The 13979-nt window shown below is 45.0% G+C and overlaps 1 protein-coding gene across 3 annotated transcripts in view; it reads right to left on the bottom strand.

Annotated features, from left to right (window-relative positions):
- The window catches only part of opn4a (opsin 4a (melanopsin)), a 33869-nt gene that overhangs the window by 10537 nt on the left and 9353 nt on the right, over positions 1-13979 (bottom strand). For all 3 annotated transcript variants that reach the window (XM_013913450.1, XM_013913451.1, XM_013913452.1), the window contains 8 exons: positions 6395-6537; positions 4914-5047; positions 3943-4146; positions 3605-3776; positions 3351-3527; positions 2522-2629; positions 1809-2004; positions 1570-1734 (listed from right to left, as the gene is read on the bottom strand). In XM_013913450.1, the coding sequence (XP_013768904.1) occupies positions 1570-1734; positions 1809-2004; positions 2522-2629; positions 3351-3527; positions 3605-3776; positions 3943-4146; positions 4914-5047; positions 6395-6537 (1299 nt within the window). The remainder of the gene's footprint in view (positions 1-1569; positions 1735-1808; positions 2005-2521; positions 2630-3350; positions 3528-3604; positions 3777-3942; positions 4147-4913; positions 5048-6394; positions 6538-13979) is intronic.

Here is a 13979-nt window from a genome sequence, read left to right as displayed (position 1 = left end):
AATTATATTGTTTTTTGTAAATGTTCTTATATTGAATATGAATGTTAATATTATTTTATATGCTGTAAAACACAATTACAGTCTAAACAAATTATACTGTATACAATTACAGTGTTATACCATAAACCACATTTGCAGTACAGTGATACTATAAAACTTAATCACGGTAAGTCTTTCTAACTGTAAACCACGTTTACAGTAAAGCTGTTATACTGTAATATATGTTTACAGTAAAGTGGTTGAACTGTAAAACATCACAACAGTAAAGATACTGTAGATCAGTAATTACAGTAACTTACTGGCAATAGTGTTGCCAGTAAGTTGCTGTAAAAATACAATAAAATGTCTAACAGTGTTCGCGTCTCTGTGTATCCTTAGTTCCTATATCCCCGTGTCCAGTCAGTGTCTGTGTCTGTCCTGGTCCCACGTCTCTGTTCCCTCTGTAGTGCCTGCATGTGAGTCTGTGTCTTTGTTCAGTCTGTGTTTTGTGTTTCCTGTTGTACTTTGAAGGTCTCTGTCTTATCTCAGTGTGTTCAGGTGACGCTTCCTTTGTCTCGTCAGGCCTGATTTGTCCCAGCTGTGTTTCCCTCCCGTTACCCATTCCCTGATTGCTCCTTCTGTGTATTTAAGCCCTGTGTTTCTCTGTGTCTGTGTTGCGATCTACCGTTTATTTAGCTGTGTGTTCTGTCAGTCCTCTGGTTTGAGTTTATTTTGGTTTTTTCCAGTTATGTTATGTTTGAGTTCAGCATTAAAGCTATTTTAGTTTACGTTTGTCTCTGGAGTCTGCATCTTGGGTCCTGTTCCTGTCTGCACACAGCCGTCACTTAACAATTATAGCTGTTACTATGAGAGAAGATCTATTAATCCTGAGTCTTGGCAAATTAACACAGAGGCCAAAACATTAAACATAAATTAAATAAAGTCTGTAGTCTCTGTAGATTAAAAAAGCTCAATACATTTAAAAAAGTATTTAACTTCCGGTGCCGCTCTGAGCTGGCAGCCAGTATCAGCAGCTCTGTTCTATTCTATTCTAAAAAGCAAAAATAAAAAAATACAATGGTAATAAAAAGTTAAAACATAATAAACACAAGATAATAAACAATTAAATAAAATAAAGTTTAAAATAAAGACTAAAAATCGATTGCTAAAGATAGTAAAACACGTGTAGTATTATGTGGTTAATATTTTACAGATGAATCATACTAACACTGGTATGTCCTCAGTAATGATATTTATTCTGTCGTGTTATCGCAGCTGTGATTGTGAAACACGTTCTCACATCGTCATCATTATATTAGGCCTCCGGGTTGGATTGTATTGTCTGTCTGTGTGAGTTCACTTCCTGTTCCATAGGGGGCGCTCTTGAGTTGTCCAGGTTTTATTTGTGGATTTCAGACTTGTTGTTTTGAGCCTGCGGCTCTTTGTGTTTGCAGCATTTACAGCGCTCAGTTTTGAATAAACGAATTGATTTTCTTTTTGTTTCGTCCTGATGGCGTCAGCGGTTCGATCCTCTCTGTGACACTTTCACAGTTTATCCACTATTTTACATCTTCCGTTCTCTGAGTTTACCTTTTCAAAGATGCCCGAGTCGTGGCTCTTCAGCTTGGACTTGAAGCTGGATGAGGGTTTGAAGTCGGGCAGCTCGGCGGTGTCTCTGCTGATGTCACAGGAGACCTGACGGCTGGCCGGTCTGGATCCCAGACTGGACAGGTCAGCCTCGGTGTCTGTCAGACCCTGCAGAGGTTAAACGGACGCTCCTGAACATTGACCGTTTTTTAAACTTCCTGATTAAACCGTTTCAAGCTTACCGATTCGCTGTCAGAGGCAGAGGAGAGGCGGGACTTGAAAGTGCTCTGCCGCCTGAACTGGCTGCTGATGTCAGAGGTCTGGCTGGTCACAGTAGAGCGGCGCGTCGACACGAAGCTGCTGCTGGTCGAGCGGATGTCACGAGGACGGACGCAGAGCAGCACGCCAAGACATGGGATGTACTTGGCCAACGCTATCCTGCAAAGAGAGGTCAAAGGTCAGTGTGGAGTCTATACCGATCAGTACTTCAGTGGCTCATGCAGCTAATGCAGTGTCCAGTCATTTGTGATATTTAGTCTCCTTTTCAGCTCACTTCCTGTTTTATTTTGAACTGCTCACAGCCCGTGCACTGATTTTTAAAGCACCCGAAGGTCACAGTTATCAGCCTCGTCTGATTCTCTGAGTATGCTGATGATGAGATGTTCACAGTGAAACTGAGTCACAGCTTGTAGGTTTACTTCTGAGAAACTCTCTCCTTCCTGTTTTAGAAACTGATCATGTGATGGACCTGCTGCCAAATAACCTGATCAGCTGCTACGTGTTTTATCAGGTGTCACTAAATCGAAGGTCACATTTTTCTGAAAATTGAACATTTTCTTAGTTTAAACATCTGATATGTTTTCTATGTTTTATTATGAATAAATGTAGCTTACACTCTGTACATTTATTAGAACTGGGGCTGCAGTCAGTCTTTTACCTGTGAAATGGGGTTTACCTGTATTTTGGGTGTGTGATGGCGTAGATGATGGGGTTGTGGATGGCCGAGGCCTTGGCGATGATGGCGGGGACAGAGTTCATGTAGGGTGTCAACATGTCTGCGTACCTGTGAACCAGAACACACCGGTTAATGTGGGGCTCGCCGGGTTAAACGAGCATCGGTTCAGACAGTCGAGCCCTGCTGCTCCTTTCACACTCGGTTTGTATCCTGGGACTAAGCAGCTCTGCGTGACTCACGGGTCGAATTTGAACCTCAGCCATCTCTTAATGGCTCCACCCCCCCACCCCCTACCCCCCAGTCTGAAACAACTCGCTTCAGCTCCTTTTCTCTTTGAGGCCTCTTAAACTTTGATTGTCCAGCTCCTGGTATTTAAGATCATTCTCCAAATTGTTTTTACCATTTCAGTTACAGTAAAGTCACTTTTTGTATCCTAATTTTTAAAAATATGAAGCAAAACAAGAGGACCTGACAAAATAGGAGCTTTTTAAATATTATTATTACTTTTTAAAAATGTTTTGTCATTTAGGACTTCAGCTTTTTGTTTTCTGAATTCGTTTACAGCGTCAGCCACTCTTTCTTTCTCACCAGCCTCGGCGATGAGCTTGGATGAGAAAACACTTTTTAACAAAGATCTTTCAAACTTTAAAGCCGCAGTGGACAAAAATGTAAATGAGCTGAAATAAACGAGTCACATTTCTCTAAGAGACGGAGAGCGGCACCTAGTGGCCATCAGAGGAAGTCCAGCGACACAAAGCTCAGAGTTTTGTTGTAGTTCGACTCAGATGACACACACGTTTTCATAGGTGTGGAGGTTTGAGTGTTTTACCCGGCGAAGGCGGTGAGGGCCACGGTGGAGTACGGCGACCAGGAGATGACGTAGAGCAGGATGACGATGAGCGCGATCTTCGCCATCTTCCACTCGTTCTGCAGCCGATGGAAACTCTTCATGGAATCACGAGTGCTGCCGTGACTGTGAACACTGCCGTTAATCTTCCCCACTGCCCTGAAACGCACACGAGTTTCAGTCAGTCACTGAAGTCAGGCACAGCTGAACGAAAGACATCTGAGATTCAAACTGACTGGTTGGTGGTGCGGATGGCGCGGAAGATGAAGATGTAGCAGTAGATGATGATGAAGAGAGGCAGGAAGAAAACGAAGATGAAGAGCAGCATGGTGTAGGCTCTCACAGACGGCGTGAAGGTCATGTAGTCCCACGTACAGGAGGTCATCAGGCCCTCAGGGACGTAGGCGCCTGAAACGTTAACACATAGAGAGGTTGTTCTTTGGACCGCCGTTTTTATCTGGATCTTTGTTGGAAGTCTACCTGACATTAAAGTGTTATTCAGTCTGATAAACGCTGTTACTGTCACGTGCTGTCGTATACAGTATTCTAAATGTGCTGTGTCGCGTGTCCTCACTCCAGCCGAAGAACGGCGGCAGGCTCCAGCCCAGCGAGTAGGCCCAGGCCGCCACGAGGATGAGGAGGGCCCGCTTCCGAGACAGCACTCCAATGGATGTGAGAGGCCTTGTGATGACGAAGTAACGGTCGATAGCGATCACCGTCATCGTGATCATGGAGCAGATCCCAAACAGAGCGCCACAGAAAGCATACAGCTCGCAGCCTGCAGGCAACAGAGAGGGATTAGAGTCGCTTTAAACTTCTCTTCTTTCCTGTGACAAATAAACCTCCTTCGCTCAGCGTCTCTCTGAGCGACTCAAACACAGCGCTCTTCTCTCTGAGCTGAAAGTTACTGGTTCACATCTTGGTGGAGAAGAATGGAAAAGAAGCTGCAGATAGAAAATAAAACAATCAGTCATTGTAAGCCCTGAAGCTCAAATTCAGTCACACGTCGGACACGGTGAAGGAAAACACCTGTGAAGACGCAAGAACATCTTTAGGAAGGCAGAGATTGGTCAAGAGGTTTCTACGCAACAATAAAGCCGTAAGACAAGCATGTGTGTTACCAGCCTCTGTTGTTTCACTTACATCCAGCAGAAGGCAGTGTAAGCATTTATAGACAGACCCTGAGTGAAGTGGGCCCCCCCACCTTCGCTACGTTTGTGATGCTAACATTTTCACTGGTGCCGCTAAAGGTTTTTAGGGGTCATCCAAGGTCAACCAGCCCCTTTCCTTACAGTGAAAACATCACAACATTACAAACACTTTTATCATGATCACACTCTTAAAAGCAAAAAAATGTAACAGTTACAATCAACTTTGTATTCTGCCCGAGAAAGAAATACAAAAAAAGAAAAAAGGAGGCGTGGCCTGACTGACAGGTGGCTGTAGCTGCTAGCTGTCTGTTAGCTTCACCTGAACTGGTCCATGTTTGTGCTGTTGGAGCATTTGTATTGAGATCATCTGTAATATCAGCCATGCAGTTGGTACCTTTCTCTCCAAAGATCCACCTCTTGTGCATGCTGGTGGTGAAGAAGATGGGTGACTGGGTGATGCACATCAGGAGGTCAGTGATGGCCAAATTAATGATGAACATGTTGGGCGGCGTGCGCAGGCTGCGACTCCTGCAAAGACATTTTAAACAGAATTAATTTGTTAATTACAGAAAAACTGCTGAAAAATACTCAAACCTCCCACAAACTGCTAACTTTAACTAAGTGATGTTGTTACATTAGTGAAATTCTGTCTTTTACAGAAAATAAAACTGAATTTTGAGCAGATGATCCAAATCTGAACAGTTTGATGTTTTTCAGTAATGACTGAGTCTGTCTGAAGGAGAGCACTCAGGGCTCCTTCAGCTTGAACATGAACGTTTAATCAATGACGCATTCGCCTTAAATCACAGCTGATTGTAGCAGAAGAAGGATCGATGCCCATCCAAGGAACAGGCAGATCGATGCGCACATCGAATTTTTCTTAGGTGGAAAAGCTTCTTAAAGGAACTCCTGAAATCATTGTGCTCATTGTTTCTCTGCAGACATGGAAGAAGAAAAGAGCTGCTCGATAAATGAGCGGCAGCTCGTTCCAGACAGAGGTCCTGATTTCCTACTTATCCCAGCATGAGGAACCTCTGATTAAAGCCTTACGGGCCGTCCTTTCTCTCCGGTGCTTCTGCAGCTGCTCAAGCGCTTCATCCTCAAACACTATACCAGCGTTCTTTTTAAAGACCGTTCATTTCCAGCTCCATCCTTTTCCTCTTGGACTCTCTGCTCCTTATCCATCTTATACTTTCCCTCAGACCATCCATTAAGCCTACTTTCTTCTTACTGGGCGACTTCTGGAAGCCTGTGAGCCTGTCTGTAGCCAATGAGCAGATAAAGAAATCCTGGATGAGATGAGTTTGAGTTGAGCCTCTGTTAACAAGTAAAGCTAAATCTGTTTAGTCGTTTCAGGTTCCAAATATTTATTCTGGACTCTCCTGAGGCAGCTTTCCATTACTCAGAGTTCAGAATAATCCTTCTTTATCTGATCCTGGACGGCAGGTCCAAGAGTAGAAGTGTCGGTCGTGTCTAATATGATTTCATTTGAACAGGAGACGTTTGAGGGCAGAGATGAGAAATTTCAGACTGTGAAACATATAAAAACTGTTTCAGCTTTCATGCTGTGTTTGCAACTATTATTCTACGGCTAATTAACCCAAATCTGAAGATTACCTGAGATTTAACATGTGAAACCCTGTGTTATCATTTGATCAGTGTAGAAGCTTCTTATATATATATATTACATGGCACACATGAAGTTACTACAGTTATCACAAAGCAATAAGACTTCACACTGTGCAGCACCGCGGTTACAAATAAATACATGAGTGAGAGTTTTAGTCAAGTTTAGATTAAAATAAAATGAACAGTAACTGTTTTTGGGGCCTAAGGCTGCATTTTCACCTGAAAGCAGCACGGTGATGAGCGTACCTGCTGAAGGCGTAGATGACCAGGAAGTTCCCAATCATGCCCGTGATGCCGATGGTGAGAATCACGGAGCCAATGGTGTAGTGGGCGTGGTCGGGCACATCCACAGTGGGGAATGGGCGTGGCGCCTCGGGCACCATCACCACCTGCAGGACCGAACGCAGAATGACAAGAGAACGTGACACCTCTGCAAAAGCAATTGCGAAACTTTCAGCTGCTTCCTTCAGGGGGTCACTATCTGAAAAGAAAGAAAAAGACCCTACAATAATACAGAGAAAACCTCAACAACTAGACCACCCCCCCTATGAGCAGCACTTTGGCGACAGTAGGAAGGAAAAACTCCATTTTAACAGGAAGAAACCTCCGGCAGAACCAGGCTCGGGGTCTGCTGGAGCAGCTGGGATTGAGGGGAGGAAGACTGTGACGCGTTGTTAACGTGTGAACAGCAGCTTCTGGAAGCTTTTAAGGTGGAATGCTTCCCTGCATGTCAGTTAGTGTAAGAGCTTTGTTTAATGAAATGAAAATGCAGTAAAAAGTACAGAACGACAGAACCATGACACAGAGATGCAGGGCTGAGATATGATGGTCGTATTTAGAGACAGGCCGTCGTTGTTTAATGTCCCAGTTTTTCTTGTTGGGAGGTCTAAAGCACCTGTGTGAAACAAAAGAGCCTCACAAACACACCCCGAAAACGACGAAGCATTTCCTGTTTCCTGTTCAACTAAAAGTCCTCTTCAGATTGATCTTAAAACACAAATACAGATTTAAACCTGCAGCTGGAGGACTGATCGTTTCTAAAGACTAGAAGAGAACGCGAGGCCAGAAACTCCTTTCTGTCGATGATGTTGTTATTCCACTCAGAGGAAAGCCTTCACGCTCACAGCTGAAAGTTTAGGTCACTAACCGGCGACCTAAATCCTTCCTGACAGGCGGCGTCTTCACAGGTCTGTCCATTGCTGTTTCTAATGAACCTCCTCCGAGCCTCCTCCCTGTCAGGCCTCAGATCAGTGCCAGCAGAAACATCAGGAACAGCTAATCAGAGTTGGAGGTTGGCCCGAGGAGCGACTCGAATTATTGGACTTTTAATGAAGCGGTTTAAAACCCTGATGGACTCTGGCAGGGAGACGGACGCTCCTCGATCATTTCTGCAGGAGAAAACTTAAAGCAGAGCCGAGAATGAACTGAAATCATCTCGATGTACAAACTGAGCCTTTTCCGCGGAGGGACAGTCTAATGAAACGAATCAAACCTAATCAATCGAATGAAACACCAGAGATCCTGAATCAATGATCTTTGTGTGTCACAGCCTCAGTTTGTGTTTGTGGATGGCAGCGAATCAGAAACCCTCACAGAGGCGTTAACAGATGAGGACAGTGTGGGGAGGGCTGCAGATGTTGAGTTTTGTGTTTGGACTCTGAGTTATCTTCAGGCTGTTTCAGGACCTTTACAAGCACGTGGTGAAGAACAACCCAAACGTCAGATGTGAGCAAGTCCTGTAACGAATAGAAACACTGAAGATGTCGTGATGTAATATGCGTGCACGTGCAGATGAGCTGTGTGAGGCTCCGTGTCTCTGTTATCGTGTTTCCTGAGAGGTCGGGTTTTTTGGATGTTTGTTTCTTTATCAGAACAGTTTGTTTCCAAAATAAAAGCTCAGCATTAAAGCTGTGTTTGAGACCACTTCCTGCCGCCAGACTGCCATTTAACATGCCGATGAGTACAAAGGTGGAACCTGTGACATCAGCATCTGTGGGTGGGGCTACCACAAGACCGTCATCCGTGATTGACAGATGCAGCAAACAGATTCTGTCTCCGACTGAAACGAGCCACACGTCTGTCAGAAACGTGGAAGAAGAGTCGTTTAGCGGTCGCGTCCACACGCGTCTGATTCTGGAGGACGGGTGGATCCGTGCTGACGTGGCAAAAACCAGCAACATGGTAAACTGCAGCTGACGCGTCACAGCCGGCATCGCTGCGTTTTCCACAGAAATGGGATGAAACGCGACACAAGTCTGTGCTGCAGTGATGAAACATCCACTGTGGGGATAAATGCTGAGTGTGCTGCACACAAAACACTGCAGAGTAAACTCAGCATGATGCATTCAGGTCCTGTGTTTAGCAGAATCACAGGCTTGGATGGGGGACACACACAGCAGTGGTGTGAGCTGTCCACAAACTTCTGGCCCCGAGTATCCAGTGGAATAACTTGGATTATGGATTGTGCAGAACAGAACAACCTATAAATGATTCTTGGCTTGTTTTCAGCCGTGAAGCAGTTTGGACACGGACACACACAGGTCAGCGTCGGCGTGTGTGACGCCGATGGTTCCTGTCTCCTGCCGTGACCCATGAATGCAGTCGCATCCACCATCAGCTGTTCTCAGAGCCCCGCCTTCGATGATGATGGCGTCTTACAGGTTGGGACAGGAAGGGAAACGTTCGGCTCAGCACGGACGGCCTGCCTCACGCAGAGACTCGGAAAAATGACAAAACATAACACAAAGCAACGCCTCCATCACTCACCAGCCACTTCATTAGGTACACCTGTTCTGCTGCTCCTTAGCACGCCAGCAGCTCGTTGGACATAATTGAAGAAGAGCTGCTGAAGTTCAAACTGAGCCTCAGGATGATGAAGAAAAGTGAATAAAGGGAGAAATGAGCCGCGGTTGGTCAGAGCAGAAAGGCCAGGCTGCTTCAAGCTGATGGTGAGGCAACGGGAACTCAAATAAGCACTCATTAAAACCAGCGTCTGCAGAAGAGCGTCTGTGAACCTTGACGCAGATGGACAGAAGAGCACAGTCCTGTAGCAGGAACAGCAACCTGGACAGCAGAAGATGGAGAAACGTTTCCTGGTCTGTGAGTCAGTTTAAAGCGTGGCTCCATCCTGCCTGTATCAGTGCTCAGCCTGCTGCTGTGGTGAGGGCCACGGCCTGTCTGAGTGTTGCTGCTGACCACGCCCATCCCTTTCTGACCTCACTCAACCATCCTCTGACGTCATAGTTCACTCAGACGGCTCCACCGTCACAGATCTCAGTTTAACAGAGCAGTTTTGAGATGTGGAGGAACAGGAGGGTCTGACCAATGATGTCATGATGATGTCACGTCAACATCATTCAAAACCTCTGAGGGATGTTTCCTGCAGCTTGTTAAACCTGATCCATGAGGAGCTAAAGCAGCTCTGAAGCACACCGTGTAGCAGCAAGGATCAACCGGTGAGGTGGAACGCAAGAGCAAACGAGCCGGGAAAAGCAGGAAACCCCGACAACGAGGAGAATAAAGGTCAACGAAGAAGACTGACGAGGTCAGGCGTGGAAACCGTCACAGCCTGACTGTTATTTATTTTTACGTCTTCAGAGATTGAATAGAATAGAATAGAATAGAATAGAATAGAATAGAATGACCCTTTATTGTCATTGTACATACTGATGATCCCGGACAGTTCCGAGCACATGGACGTGAGGGACTAACATTAAAGTTTGTGTCCCGGCTGGTTTTCACCATCAGTACTAGTTAGTTAAACTAGTGCTGGGACATGGTGTAAAATCAGCCGTTGTATGTTGGTACTCTCTAGAGACTCTGTTGTTTCGGTGCTTTGACTCTCCTTCTGGGAGGTCTGAACACCCGGAGCGCTGCGACTCCTTCGGCGCTCGTGTGGAAGCTCCTCCTCCGGCGACTTCCACTGGGACGTGACATCGTCGTCTTTACCGATCAACAAATCCGAAGCTGAATCCGTTCCCGCAGAGACAAAAGTAGTGCAGTAAACTGTGGAGGATTACTAAAATGAGAGATAAGGTTAAAATGCAAAGTCATGCGGGGACGTTTGAATCTACATGCTGCTGCAGTCTCAGAGTCGTTATTATGAAAATGTTTTCCGTCTCGTCGGCCGTTTCCGTTTTGCCGCGAGGCCACAGATCCTCCCTGCTGATGAACTCCGTGGAGCGGAGCGCGCCCGTCACAGAGGATTCAGAGTTTCACCACGACACCCGAGCGAGGATCGCTGCAACAGCAGAAATCCTCCCCTGCACTCACTGAGACGCTGATGCGTGCATCTACTGCTCATCTGCCCACATGTGCAGTCACAGAAGTCTGTTATCAGTGATCATCATTGAAGATGCTGCTTCACCTGTAATCACGTCTAAATTCAGCAGCTCAGCGTGGTTTTCATTAGTACTACTGATCACTGCTGAGAGCAAACATGTTAGCATCTTCATGTTTGGGTCATTTTTCAATAACACTTATATTTACAAATGCTTATTTCCTGTTACCTCCTCATTCCACTGTATTTGCAGCTAAAGTCAATTATTTAAGTAAAATACACTTAAATTTGAATTACAGAGAAATCATAAATATCACCAAAATATTCAGTCTGATTGTTTCAGTAATAATTAATCACATGCTGTGCTGTGCTAAACTCCTGAATATAAAAAACTATCATGACACATGAAGCAGTATTTCAGTAATAAGCATTTGTAATAATAACTTTTGCTATTATTCCCACAGGAAACACTAAAGTCAAATAAATGATACGATAATCACTACATTAGGAAACAAAATATTATCAAATCTAAGTCATATTTAGATCATATTTGTAGATGTAGATCTAATTGTAGAGACTCCAGTATAATACAGATCTAAATATATATAGCTGACATGAAGGTGCCCATAAAGCACGTGTGCAGAGTTTTCAGCACACGTGGTCTGAAATGACAGCAGCGATGATGGAGCGCATGAATGAAGGTTAGCCTCCTCTAAGTGCAGGACGATATGAATGAGCGGATCAGTGCGGGCGTACAGCGGCTTAATAATGAAACACAATCAGTGTTTTTAGTCTCGCTGTAATTACAGTCGTGCTCGGATCGCTCTGCGTGGAATTAATGCTTCGCAGCTTCATGCGTGCTCATTATCGTCCCTCGTCTGCTCTGCAGGGACATTTTTCCCATCCTCAGAGATCTCACGCTGTCTGTTAGAAGTCATCTGAAAGTCGAGGCTCGCGGGCTGAAGTTTGGACAGGAGGAGACTTATCGGTGGGTCAGCTGATCACAGAGCGTCTTTGTTTCTGCTGCTGTAGACTCAAAGAAAGAAAGCAGCTGTTCTTCCTGGATGACAGAGGCTGTAAAAGCTGAGATCAGGTGACCTGAAAGGTTAAAGTTCCTGTCCTTTCTGTTCCCTCTACGTCTTGGGTCAAACATCTCCAGCTGGTTTGGTTTTCTGCACCTCGTGAGTCTGCTGGACGCTTCACAGCAGGCTGAAGGTCCTGCTGCTTCTCTCTGCAGGAGCGCTGTGCTGCTCGTATGACAGAAAACTGCAGGCACTGGATAGAGCGACATCATCTACTGGTGTCTGTTCTCCAGTTTCACGTGTGGGTTTCTTTTAAAGCCAGACGTTATCCCCACTGCAGCCACAGACTGTATGACACACCACAGATACCCGCTAATTAGTGCTCAATAACGTCCTTCCCTGAAACCTGCAGTTCCTCGGGCATCCAGCAGAGGCAGCAGTGAGTCAGCCCCATAGACTCCCGTGTTAAACCTGTATCGCAAAAAATAAACACATTTACCACCTGATACACAAACTATTCTAGTGTTTATAGATAATTTAAAGCTTGCATCATTGGGGGCGTGGCCTCTTTGACCGACAGGTTAATGATGGTGGCACAGGCGGCTGTAGCTGCTAGCTTCACCTGAACTGGACCTCCGGACCGTGTTTGTTCTGTTGGAGCATTTTTAATGACATCATCTGTATTAATTAGAATAATTTATCTGGTCTCTGTGTCTGTGCGACGCTTCCACACAGCAAGCAAGCTAACGTTAGCTGATAACTTCACGCTCTCGTCCAAAGGGTGAAAACACCAAAACCAACGAGTGATAGACAGAAATAGACAGTGTACTTTATTGGTCCCCGTGGGGAAAATCGCTCTCTGCATTTAACCCATTCACTCAGTGAAGCAGTGGGCAGCCATTGGGCGCCCGGGGAGCAGTGTGTAGGGACGGTACCTTGCTCAGGGGTACCTCAGGGTAGCTGTTCAGGGGAATCGAACCCCCGACCTTCCGATCATGGGGCCACCACTCTACCTACTGAGCTATCCCTGCCCCATTGTTGCTGTGGTTCATTTTTTATATACAGTCTATGTAGATTAGCTAATGGAAGCCTGCCTCTAGTGTGGTGGTAACTAGAGGAACTGCAGGTTTCAAAGTGAACAGCAGGTGTTTAAATGAATCTGCAAAACTCGCTTCATTCACAGCGTGAACAAACGATAACGACCAAAACAATCTGTGTGGACATAAAGAAGGAAAAATGCAGTGGAGCAAGTGCACAATATAAGAGAGCGTTGCACGTGCTCACTGGCAGCCTTCCACTGCTGCATAATCCCAACACAAACACACATAAACAAACACACAAATGATGGTGAAATGTTCCATCTGAGCACGCCGTCCACGTCTTATGACAGGATCAGACGAAGTCAGACTGTGAGGAAGAGCAGTGCAGAAAATCCACATCGCAGGCTTCATGTGGCTCGAATCTTCCAGAGAGGAGACGATGATGAGACCACAGCTTTCCTCATTCCGACACATGATTTACCCTGCGGCTAATACGCTAATGCGAAAACACCAGTAATACAGTGGACATTTATTCTTCATGCTGCAGATTATCTGAAAGTGGAATCTGATGGTTTGCTTTGGTAAGATGATTAGAGGAAGCTTCCACAGTCCTGTCTGTCATCAACATCAATAATTACGTTACAGCTGATTTTTTAATGCAACAAAAAAAATCTTAGTTTGTTCTAAAAACATAAAACACAAATAAATCTATCAAACAGAACCTGAGTCTGCAGAGAAACATCAATAAAATAGCCTAAACGTCTCCCTGGAAGCACATCTGTCTTCACACTGACCGAACTGGAACAGGTTTCAGTGTTTGAACAATGAGACAGAAAAATTGCAAAGAAATATAAAAGTGGAAACTTCAAAATGAGCTGAAAATCAACAACAATCAGAACCGACTTTGTATTTCTGCAGCTGTGTTTCACCACCGGACACGACCTATCTCTCAGATTTTAATCGACAAATATTGGAACAACTGATCAATATGTTTCTGGAAAAAATAATCATTAGCTGCATCGGTGACTTTCACGTAACGAGGTTAAACAGAGCGAGGAAAAAGGCACATGCTTTTAATTTGAAAAAAAGAGATCAGATGGTTCACAGCGCTAGGGCCTCACGCTGGATATTTCTGAGCGCACAAACACACACACACACACACACACACACAAATGATGAATAAAAAAACATGAAGTGTGACAGTAATCATTACATTCATCATTAGAACCACAAAGATGCTTGAAAGAGACCCAAAACCACAAGAACACCCAGAACTAAAACAAGCATCTTCATCGTGTCTAAAATCACGACAACAAAAACAACAACAACAAAAACAGCACAGAGAAATGAAATGACTTTAAATAACACAGCTGTGCCCTTTAGTATCTGAGTCTATGGCAGCCTGCACATCAGTCCAGAACGGGTTTACGTCCGTGAGAGTCCTCACTAAGATGCTAAACAAACCTGAGTGTGTGTGTGTGTGTGTGTGT

Source organism: Pundamilia nyererei, unplaced genomic scaffold (assembly GCF_000239375.1).
Source record: "Pundamilia nyererei isolate P.nyererei 1_Seehausen unplaced genomic scaffold, PunNye1.0 scaffold00133, whole genome shotgun sequence".
Classification (NCBI taxonomy): domain Eukaryota; kingdom Metazoa; phylum Chordata; class Actinopteri; order Cichliformes; family Cichlidae; genus Pundamilia; species Pundamilia nyererei.
The sequence above is the reverse complement of the archived record's forward strand: the minus strand, read 5'-3'. Positions and strand labels throughout refer to the sequence as shown.